The 12,036-nt window shown below is 40.6% G+C and overlaps 1 protein-coding gene across 9 annotated transcripts in view; it reads left to right on the forward strand.

The window, feature by feature from the left end:
* RCBTB2 (RCC1 and BTB domain containing protein 2) overlaps positions 1–12,036 on the forward strand; it is an 84,302-nt gene that overhangs the window by 64,691 nt on the left and 7,575 nt on the right. For 5 of the 9 annotated variants that reach the window (XM_084610930.1, XM_084610931.1, XM_084610933.1 and 2 more), the window contains 2 exons: positions 6,551–10,337; positions 11,806–11,952. In XM_084610930.1, coding sequence (XP_084467056.1) covers positions 6,551–6,691 — 141 coding nt within the window. In that variant the 3' untranslated portion in view covers positions 6,692–10,337; positions 11,806–11,952. Of the gene's footprint in view, positions 1–4,332; positions 5,902–6,550; positions 10,338–11,805; positions 11,953–12,036 lie in introns of those variants that run through there. The other 4 variants (XM_084610936.1, XM_084610937.1, XM_084610938.1 and 1 more) reach the window with 4 other exon arrangements.

A 12,036-nucleotide genomic window follows, 5' to 3' on the forward strand; every position in this document is an offset into this window, starting at 1 on the left:
AGAAGTCAAGTCACACTGGGAGACCCAAAGGACGGCGCTGAACTGAGAACTTTATTATTTCTTTTGTTTAGTTTTGCCTTTCTAAAAAAGCCTGTAGGGAGGGATTTAAATGAGAAGAATGTACATGTTTGGCGGAGCTGGATTGGTAGGCTGTTCCATGCATAGAGGGCAGTGAGGAAGAAGGGGCAAAAATGGAAGTAGAAGACGGGAGTGTTGAAACTGTCATCATTGATGATATAAGTATGACAGGATAAAAAATGAGATATAAATTGGGATTCATTTGTGCAGAGCTTGAAGATGGGGAGACAAGAAGTGTACATTTAATATTGGAGGGGTTGGAAGCGGGCAGTGACATGGTCGGATTGACAAAAGAAGATAATTTTGGCCGGAGGCAGAGCAGTATGGGGAGAGAGTGAGGTTGGTGAAGATGCCATTAAGTAATCAAAGAGAAGATGACCAGGGCATTAATAATTGTGATATTAGGGACAGAAAGGAAGGGTCGGAGTTTTAGTGTGGACACTGAAGTGAAAGATACCATGGTATGGGGAAGCACAGCAACTTTTACTCTTAATAGGATAGGTTTTCATTTGAAGTTTGTTATAGAAACTTCTAAATAGACTGCCTCACCGTAAAAATATTCTACACCTTTAATTCTACTTGTCAACATCAGAAAAGGCTTTGATCAACCTGTTTCACTTGGAACTATTACAAGTGCAATTATGTGTGTCATGCAACATGTAAAACTAGTCTGGACAAAGCGCCCGTGAATATATTGTAGGAAACAGGTGGTGACAGGGATGGACTGGATGACCTCATGCATGTTTTCCAGCTCTACCTTCTATGATTCACAGTTTTAATTAGCAACTGTAATATTCTTTCAGAAATTTTGTATTGTCCTTTAGCACAGCCATTGATTATAAACTGAAGGAGGTAAGCACTGTTAAAACTGCAGAAATAGTGAAAGTATAGGATAGTGTGTCAGCACTTTAGCTGTAAATGCTTTGTAAAACTATAAGGTGCAAAAATGTAAAACATGAAATTTCTCTCTAGAAATCATCAGTTCATAAAATAAATCTATATTTAGCCATTAGAAAAGGTACCAATGTTCAGTTTCTAATTTATTTTCACTTTATGTAATCAACACAAGTAAAAGATGGGAATATGCTGCAGTTCTCAGCCCTAATATGAAAAATAAATTGACTCAATTTACTTTACCAAAGATAAATACATCCAGAAGTAATAGTCACAAATAGGATACTTCGAAAATTGTGGAAATGCTTGCTGAAGTATTGTCTGTTTGTAAGAGTAGTTCTATGCAGTTGCTATTTTTATAGCACATTTCTAATATACTGTGGGCTGGATTGAAGATTAATTAGCTGTTATTTATACTACAAATTAAAAGTTACCGTTTTCTAACCAGCAAAATTATTAAACATCATTCCCTGACTGGCCAGTGAAGAGATTTTTTTTTTCAGTATAACAGGGAAGCAACCTCCCTTAATTTTCTTTTAGACAAGCTATAATTTTCTTTTAGTACAATCTATAATTGCCCAGGCTCTAACAGTAGGATTCCTGGAATATAATCTGGAATGAAATCTAAGATGTCATTACATTTCCCAAGCACACCCTTCCCCCCTACCCTTGCCACTTCCTTCTGTATTTTTGGCCTTTCCTGTTCATCTTTTTTGTTGTTGTTGTTCCCCACCATACACACACTTTTTTGTGGTTCCATGCCTTTTCCTTCTGGGCATTTTTTCCCCACTTATCCCACTTTTATAGCTGTTGGTGGTCTTTTTTGGCTTTAATTGCATCTCTGCGGAGGCAGCAGACTAGAAGCATTTAACCCATGGAAAGGACTACAACGGGAAATTAACTAGCATTTTTTGAAGTTCCCCGCTTCCCTCCTGCCCAGTTTGCAATACTTGTGTACTTCACACAGAGGGAAACTGACTAGAATTTTCCACTGAATGCATCCGATGAAGTGAGCTGTAGCTCCCGAAAGCTTATGCTCAAATAAATTTGTTAGTCTCTAAGGTGCCACAAGTACTCCTTTTCTTTTTGCAAATACAGACTAACACGCTGCTACTCTGAAACCTGACTAGAATTAGTACATTCTTTTTGCAACAAGCTTCAAAGAGGTTGCAGATTGTGAATCATGAAGTCAAAATATTGCCTTGAAGCTAACTCTATCTGTAATGTGCTTGCTGCAAAGGATAGGTTAATTCCTTTTCCTTCTGCGGAAGTTATTTACACAGGAACAAGCTGCAAAGGGGACAGGTATCAGTGCATAAAGAGAGGGAATGCTGCCACTGCTAGCAGGTTGAATGGGCAAGGAGTGAGTGCAGTTACTGAGTGCAGTTACTGTTGCATGGTTTACAAAACATATGACAGTCATCCACGTTGGGTGTACGTATGCTGAGAATTTTCAGAAAATCTCACTATTGATCTAACACTTGTACTAGTAAGTCTAGGACAAGACAGTTATTTTTACCATCATGTCTAATCCAGCTGCTGTTTTTTTCTCTGCACGTTACGAGATGCAAATTCAGAGGTCAACATGTATATCTACATCCTTCTGAGGCTAACATGTCCTTTTATTAAGTTAAATATTCGGGGTAGAGGAGGCAGTTAATTTGGGGTCCCACAATGGCTAGAAAATAAATTGTATCTTTGACAAATTTTGCAGATGTTGAAGTTAATTTGGGTAAAGAAGGGAAGGAATCATTAGCCTTTTTCCAGGGATACACTAGGAAAATTGAAGGCTTTATTGTGTGATGATGCATTTATTTTTGTGTGTACAAATAATTTTTAGAGTAATTGCATATGGTTGCACCTTTTGCATTTTTTTTTATATTGTATTTCAACTTGAAGGTTGACACATTAGCTGTCTCCTGTTCACATTTGTGTCATGATCCTGATTTCTGGTGATGCATAAGGATTCATCATATAGTTCATATGAACAAATCTCATCCTGTTGTTTTTGAGGTGGTCACTTAGATTACCAAACCCACTGCAGACTAGTCAATCACAGGGTATGCTAGCTGACTGGATGATTGAAACTTTTTAAACAGGAGAGTAATGAATGACACATTTTCAGTATCAATCATTTGTACTAAAATTCAGAAACTTTCCAAATTCACAAACATTTTTGTAGTCTTCCACATATTCTAAAAGCGACCCCATGAACAACAGTGGAGTGAAGAGAAACAGTTACTCACTTTGACTGTGATTTTTTGAGAGGTGATGCAGATGTGTATTCCACTTAGGTGCGTGCACACTTAGCACACCAGAGCCGGAGAATTCTGCCTAGCAGTACCAACAGGAGGGCAGCACTAGCGCCTCATGGCCAGAACCTCTCCCCTGGCTAAATGAGGCCGCGCCACCCAACCCTCCTCAGTTCCTTCACGCTGAACAGCCAGAGAGCAGCCTCTGATGCAGAGGAGACAGAGGGTGTGTCGCGGAATAAACATCTGCATCAGATCTCAAAGAACAACAGTTTCAGTAAGCAACGGTTTCTTCTTCAAATAGATGCAGCCATGTATTCCCCTTAGGTGACTCACAAGCAGTACTCCAGCAGCATTGGGCTTGGAGTCTAGCTCAACAAGGATTGAAGGACTGCCTTCCCAAAGTTTGCATCTGCTCTGAATGCCATGGTAATGTGTCATGGTTTGTAACTATATATATTGACAGCCATGCATCAGCCCTGCAAATATCCAACAGCGAGATGTCACTTAAGAATGCTATTGACATAGCTTGTGCTCTTGCAGAATGTTCTCGCTCCTGTAGCCGGTGCGTAGTCAAAGCCATTCATATGCAGTCTTGATGCAGGAAGTTATCCACTTAGAAATCCTCTGGGAGGAGACTGCCTGTCCCTTCATACAGTCTTCACCTCATCTGTTTATGTCATATGCAGCCAGAAAGGGTTTAGTCCTGTCCAGATAGAAGGCCAGAATCGTCTGATGTCCAGTGTGTGAAGATGCTGTTCCTCCTCTGGAAATGAATGCAGCTTAGGAAAAAATACAAGTAAATATACCACCTGGTTTCAATAAATGGAGAAACCACTTTAGATACATGAATGGATGGATGAAAGACTGAGAGCGCCGATAGATGCTCCCTCAATGAGCTAAGCAAAAGGCCCGACCACTGAAAATGCAGCGAATACTCCAAGATGTCTTAGATACTAGCCAGCATCAGCTGAACTCTGCAGGCCAATGACCATATTGAAAAACAATTCCACTTTGCCAAATAGGCTATCCTAGTAGAGGGTTTTTACTACTGAGTAGGACCCTGTCAAACAACCACTGAGCATTTCTCTTCCTTATTCAACCACAGAGCAGCCATGCCTTGAGATGTAGAGAGCTGAGCGTGGGATGCAGAGTGTGCTGTGATTCTGCATGAGCAGGTCAGGATGGACAGGAAGGAATACAGGAGGCTGAACCGACAGTGTGAGGAGGTAGGAAAACCAGCACTGCTTTGGCCATGCCAAGGCAATGAGGATGAGCTTGGCCCCTTCTGCTTTCAGCTTGAAGATGATCTGTGGAATGGTCGGAGTTGGAGGAAAAGCTCACAGAAGAGCCGACTGCCAGCTGAGGTGGAAGGCATTGGTCACGGAGCCTGGACTGAGGCCCCAGCCAGCCAGCATTTCCTGTTGACCCTGTGGCAAACAGGTTGCTCATTGGGAAGCACCGCGCTGCAAAGATGACTCGTAGAACACTGGGCTTCAAAGACCACTTGTTGAGGGAAAAATTCCTGCTGAGATGGTCTGCAAGATGATTCTGGACCCCAGGCAAGTGATCGGCTACCAGAGTTCTTCTCCTGTCAATGCAGAACTGCCACAACCTGATCGCCTCTTGGCAGAGCACCCTGGAGAGTGGTACTCTTTCCCTGCTCACATACTACATTCCCGGCACCAGGTATGCCAGTGCCAGAAGCGGTGTGGACCCCGAAGTCAGCAGCAGTACCAAAACAGCTGAAAGTCACGCTAGTAACATCTGCAGTGCCAGCTGCAACGGTGCTGAGAAGTTTCCTGGTGCCCAGGACTCTTGCACCAAGCCCGGTACTGGCCCTGTTTCCACAGACTGTGGAAGGGGAAATATCAGGCTGCAGTGCCAACAGACCCGAGGGTTCAGTGGCCCGTCCAGGCAACGAGGCTATGAACAATGCAGTCCTTGCCAAGTCCTGGACCAAAGGAGAGGTCAGGATGGAAAGTCAAAGGAGGACTGTAGCCACTTGGCATGATGCCAGCAAGAAAACAGTCGGTGCTGGCATCTCCCTTGTCAGTACCGAACTCAATAGATACCTCGGAACCAGAACTGGAGTTGATGATACAGGTCTCTAACGCCCCTGCTCAGTGCCGGGGATCAGTAAGAGGCACCCACACCATCCCATGCGCCGGCACTAACTCCATGCCTGTCCATGCTCTTCCTGGGGAGGCAGGAGAGTCCACGAGACCTGGAACAGTCTCATTTGGTCTTATGTGAACTTTTTCCTCAGTGCACTCAACAGAGAATGGCTCCTCCCCTGCTTCAGAGCACGAGGCGGCAGCATTCTTGGAACCCAAAAGCAATGACCTCTGATCTGACATGGCTCTCAGTGCTGAAGCAGATCGCATGGCCTGTTTGCCTAAAACAGCACATGTTTGAAGTTTCCTATCCACCTGAGTCCGTTTCATGAACAATCTACAGACCGAACATGGGCCTCATCGAAGCACAGCAAAGACTGTATGTGGGGATCATTATTAGGAATTGCTCCCACACACAACAGGTAATGTGTAAACCCTGGTGAGGGCATCACGTAACTACATACAACTCACACTAATCTTAGGGTATAACTAATTACATATAACTAGAAAAAACACTAAATTCGTGAGAGAGTGTGAGGTTAAGACCATACACAGCTCCAGCCATGGATAGTAAGAAGACACTGAGGGGGGATGGAATGGTGCTGCCACACATAACCAGGTGAGGGACTATGGCTGCAAGGTGCAAGTGGTGCCCCTCTACGGCTCCTCCTAGGCAAAATTCTCCAGCTCCAGTGGCCTAGGCACACTTACACATAAGTGGAATATATCGCTGAAGCTACTCTAAGAACCCCTAGTTTATGCATGACATCATTTGCAAATATTTTCATATTTGTCTTTCTACTTTGAAATCTAAGGGTAGGAGTGCCTTCACCCACTCTTCTCTTCCAATCCGTTTTGTATCCAAGGTCGGGCACCCCTTCACTCTACCTTTTCTCCAACATACTATTACTGTGCTACTCTTGCTTCAATCATCTTGCTGTTTTCAGTAGATATGGGTCAAGGAAGTGTGGCCTTGAGTTGAGTTTTAGGAAGAACAATAGCCAGATGGCAGCTGTAACCAGTCAAAACAGCGGTAGCGGCCTTGACAAGTTTCTGGCCTTGCTATTGTAATGTTGTGTTCTAGTATTATTTAGCATTTGTAAACTTTCATGTGGATATTGTTGGGATGAAACAGACAGCCAAGATGTGAATGCTCACTTAAATTTGTAATATCTTATTGAATAACTCATAACCTTATTTTGTTTCTAGGACTTAGAAGAATTTTGCTTCAGGTTTTGTATAAACCACTTGACTGTAGTTACACAAACTACAGGCTTTGCAGAAATGGACCATGACCTCTTGAAGAACTTCATTAGCAAAGCAAGCAGAGTAGGAGCATTTAAAAACTGAAGAATGCTTGCTTCAAAGAAAGATACTTTCATCATGGGAACATTTCCTCTTTGAAAAACTTATCAGCACTCAGAATGCCTGGAAGAAAAGAGGACAACATCCATTAAAGTCAGTGTTAATGTTGATGGGCGGATTTAATAAGCTTCCATGTAGCCTAATGCACAAGCTTTGTGAAGATGGGTATGGTATAGAATAAACAATAGATATAAACAATCTGCCAACAACTTAGGTTTAAAAAAAATCCTAATGGAATAATTAAGTTTTCCTTTAAAATCAAGTGGACTGTTCACTATTTTCCATTTATATTCCTTGTTTTCTCCCTTGAAATATTTTCAAAAACAGCTCTTTTAACATTTTCATCTGAGTTTACTGGATAGCATGAAGCTGGTGGTTGCTAAAGCTTCATTATGCACCTTTAAGGTCAATCAAAGTAAATGTGCTACAAGAAGGTTCCTTTCTGGTTAATTTATCACCCCCTCTAGAGAAGTGTTGAGCTAGAAGCTTGTTTTGCTAAATATAGGATAAAGGAATATATCATGCAAATTCCTCTTAAGAGCCCCTAATATAAAGAAAAAGCCACAGAATGGATACTTTGTAAATTAGGAGCAGCCATGGCTCAAGAGAAGGCTATGCTGAATTTAAGTATGAAGGACTTATTTTAAAGGGCTAGTTTTGAGTTCTTGACTCTTAAAGTCATTTTCTCGGATGAAAAATAATTGGTTCTTTTTTCCAGGGACTTTACCTCCACCTTTCCAGTGGAACACTAACTTCTAATTGGTTTTGTCATGTAATGAGTTATTTCACTGTTTGTTTCGCTGCTCAGAAACACACCTCTTCACCTGCCATGAAAAAGAAACTCAATGAAAAGGAATTATCAGTTGACTTTTCTGCCAGTATTTACAGATAAGACAGGTGCTTGACATGAATTATATGTGTGGGAGGAGGGATAGGGAAACTTATAAATCAATTCAATGATTAAATAAGGAAAGTTAAACTGAAAGTCTTTTCAAGTGGTAACCAGGTGCCATTCAAATACTTCCTAAAGCAATAGGTGGAGAAGGTTTCAGTATGCTAATTCTTACGTGGAAAGACTTTTGCACTGTGACACAGAATGCTGAGATTATAAAATGTTTATCAGTTTTGGTTTCTGTTATGGTAAAGAAGACTAATTTGTATGTAAATTACTTAATCTAATTTCTGTTAAAAGAACTGGCTTCACAAACTGATGGGCCAATGGTTAGGACACCGCCCTAGCCTTGCTCTGTCATAGACATCCTGTGTGCCCTTGGGCATGTCTACACAGCAGCTGGGAGGTGTAATTGCTAGTTCTGGTTCCATACATCTGCTTACTCTGCTCCAGTTAGCACCTACAAATTGCAGCGTGACCATCCTGGGGTGACCCCAAAAACAGACTCACGGTACCACCAGAATAGCTTTATCTATTGCCCCCTCCTAGATTTAGCAGAGGTTCCCTAACAGGTAGCCTCCCAACTTTTACTTGGTTTCTGCAGGGTGAAAGGGAATGACTTGGGTTTACTAGCAGTTCCTTTTTAGAAAAATTCCTCAGAATATCTTAGACCAGTTACCCTTGGGAGGACTCGGATACAGCCTATCAATAGCATTGATAGATACACAGGCGGTACTTTTTTTGGAAAAGTATCTTTTATTACAGTAGCACACTGCTAATCCCTGGCTACAATGTAATCTAAGCATAAAGCGCTGGAAATAAATCCCTTAACACAGTTCCTTAATACAGATTTTAAAATATCCCAATTGCAATGTCATACAATTAGAACAGTATTAAGTGTTGCACCCTGCATACGGTGATCAGCAGTGTGCAGTCCTGACAGCAATCTTAAATCTTCAACTTTATACATATGAATGTTACATTGTTTTATAACACACACCTTTATTAACCCAGACGTACATACACATGCTCATTAATCCTATTTCTGTTCTGTATTTGCACAATACCTAGCATGCTTACTTGCCGTAGGTATCTTTCTCTCTGCTCTCTCAGGGTCTGTTCTGTTCTACACTGCTGCCAATTAAGATACTTTTATTTTAATTCTGCCACAATGTTTAGCTAATGACAGCAAAGTGATGTTTTTAGTGCTGTGCTTAGGAAACAGAATAGAACAGCTCAAAAATCTCTAGTATTCCTGGAATGAGCAGTGGCCTGGGCTAGTCATCTGAGAATAATCCTACCCAAGCCCCTGACTACGTACTTGGATAGCTAGCCTGAGCTGCTGTGGCCACAGTTATTTTTAGGCACTAGCTCAAGCAGAGCCAGTGCATGTACATCTACCCAAGCTGGCAATAACATCTCCCAGCTGCTGGGTACAGGTATCCTTAGTCTATGTCTCAGTTCTTCCTCTGTCAAAAGGGGATAATAGCACATCCCTACCTCACAGGGGTTTTGTGAGGGTAAAACTATTAACTTGTGAGGTGCTTAGAAATGATGGTATAGAAACCAGATTCAGCCCACCACTAGAAATAGTCTTTAATCTGCTGTGTCACTAACTAGTAGAGCTGGTCAAAAGTTTTTCTGATGGAACTTCTAGCTGGAATGAAAAATGCCCTTTTGTAAAAACAAACACACCCGTTTCATTTAGAAATGGTTGAAAACGCATTTTGATGAGGCCAGAATATTATTTTGGCACTTTTGGAACAAAATGTTTCAACTTTTGATTTTTGGGACCATTGTTTTATAAGAAATTCTGACACAGTAAATGAAACATTTTCAGCTGAGACTAAACAGGTTTTCATAAAGTTCAGTGTGCAAGAAACTTCAAAATCACAATTGCCTGTGAAATGAAAATTTGGGCATCTGCACTCCTCTACTAAATAGTCTGCATTCAGTGACTAAGGAAACAAGGCTGCATTTGTAGAGGAGTCTCACAGGAAAACCAATTCTGAGCAGTGTCCATCACCCTTTAGTCTCTTTGCCCTAAGCAGCATTTCAGTTTGCACACCAAGCTTGGGCTGTTTTCTTTCAGGCAGCTTTTTTATTTTTGTAGTAGAGACCATATGGAACTAACTCTTTGAGAGAACTTCTCTGCAGTGATGTCTGTTTTGAGGATAAAATGCAGATGTCGTCATTTGTTCATTCAATGAGGATTTTATGCATTTAATTCTTGACCTGGACAATTTAATAGTATATTTATACACTGCTATATGCACACATAGTAAAAATATATTTATTTAGCTTTCATTCACATTACTCATTAAACAGCAACACAAGTTACTTTCCTTTGCACTTAAAGGTCAAGCCTTCAGAAGTGCACTGACTTGGTGTTGGAAACCAAAATGCATGTGTGTCTGTATAAGTGTGTGCTCGAACAGCAGTGTGAGGACACTAAATCCATCCTGGGTGGTAACAGTTTTATATTTTTTTTTTGTTTTTGATGATTTGAGGATGCTGCTGTCACCACTCCTATTGATCTTGGAATTGGATCCGTTGTTAGCCAGTATTAAATGTGTTTCCGGAGACTCCAGTTCAGACAGCAATGAAAAAATATTTGTAGACATTTGGGACTGTAATCCTAGACAGGTGAGGTATTCATTCAAAAACTGGACTGATGGCCTAAAATATCCTTGGACAGCTAAACAAGAGACTCCTCCAACTAACCACTGGGGAAAACAGGTAAATAAATATTTCTTGAATTAAATGAAACTTAAAAAGAATAAAAGTAAATACTATCACAGTGATTGATGTTAGTAGGTTCAGCCTCATGGTGTTTTCTAGGACCCACCTTTGGAATGATGGAGCTTTATTACAAAGTACATTCACTGTGTAAATTGCTGTAGTGTATAAATGCTTTTTATATAAACTGAAGATAATTGTTTCCTTGGGATTACTTTGTAAAATAAAACCTTTATCCATTAGCATGACAAATTTTGCTTGACCCCCTAAGGATGTATGTAGCCCTACCATAATAAAATATCCAGCCAACTTCAGATTTCTGTAAAAACTCATCTGGCTTTATAGACAACTAATAAAACATTTATATTTAGGATCTTAGCCTTTGACCTATTTACTTTTTATTATAATCTAAAGCCTACATAGAATTGCTTTGACCATTCTTGAACAGCTGTTTATGACTTCCTTATTAGCACGTTGTGGGGATGAGGGGAGAGAAATAGGTAACTTACAGGATAAAAATTGCAGTTCTGAAGTATAGTTTAGACCACAGTCTTTCTAAAAAGAAAAGGAGGACTTGTGGCACCTTAGAGACTAAAAAATTTGTTGGTCTCTAAGGTGCCACAAGTCGTCCTTTTCTTTTTGCAGATACAGACTAACACAGCTGCTACTCTGAAACCAGTCTTTTTCTAAGGGCTCATTTACATGTGGCAAGCTGGGGTGAAAATCTACCCATGCACTAACCTGTACACTAGGAATCGGTGCAGACCCTACTCTTATGCACTAAAAGTTCCACATTGCCCTTTGAACTACTCCTCTTTCAAAGCAGGGTAGGATCACTGAGTGCTACAGAACTTTAGTGCCCAGCAGCAGACTAGGGAGGGGTAGATTTATAGCCCAGCTTGCAGGGTGGGGAATGACTAAGTGTTTGTATAGACAAGATTTTAAGAAAATGACTGCTAGACTCATGAGCAGCAATAAAACCAGTGTCTGCACAAAAATGGGGGGAGTTTGACAGGGAAACAGATTTCAAGCCTTTCAAAGAAGTTAATGCAGTAAAGAAAAACAGTGATTGCAACTAGATGAAATGCCATGTGTGTTTTTGACATACCACTTCTGCTTGGTAAAGAAGGTTGGTTGGTTTGTTTGTTTGTTTCAGGATACCTGTATAAACTAAACTTGTTACATTTTAAAATATTCAAACTGTATCATGTGCTGGTTTCCTACAGCAACACAACCTTCTACAGATGTCCCACCGTTTCATGCAGTTTTATAGTTTGTTTCTTTCTTGGCCTGCAGTAACTCTCACATACTCAAGTGGGTGCACATGTTGTTTACTTAGACTTGTCTAGAGTACTACTGTTTTGGAAATACAAAATTATTCATGTTTAGATCTACATGAAAGAGCTGAAGTTGCACTGTTGAAGAAGAGCATAAATAACTGAATTCAGTTTTTTATATTCTGTTTCAGTAATAGTTAATCAGAGAAGTTACTCTGACCTTTAAAACACATCATATCAGGAAATAAGAGGACATAAGGAAGGGACCCAGACATAAAACTGCAGGGAGAAAAGGTCTCTAATACTATTGTTTGTCCAACTTTGGATCCTTAAGGCAGGTTGGTTTCCCTTTCTGAAATAAAATTTCAAACACACTAGATCATTTTGAAGAGTTGTGTGTGAAGCAGTAATAAAAGTACTAA

Source organism: Lepidochelys olivacea (genome assembly GCF_965140295.1).
Source record: "Lepidochelys olivacea isolate rLepOli2 genome assembly, chromosome: 1".
NCBI lineage: Eukaryota > Metazoa > Chordata > Testudines > Cheloniidae > Lepidochelys > Lepidochelys olivacea.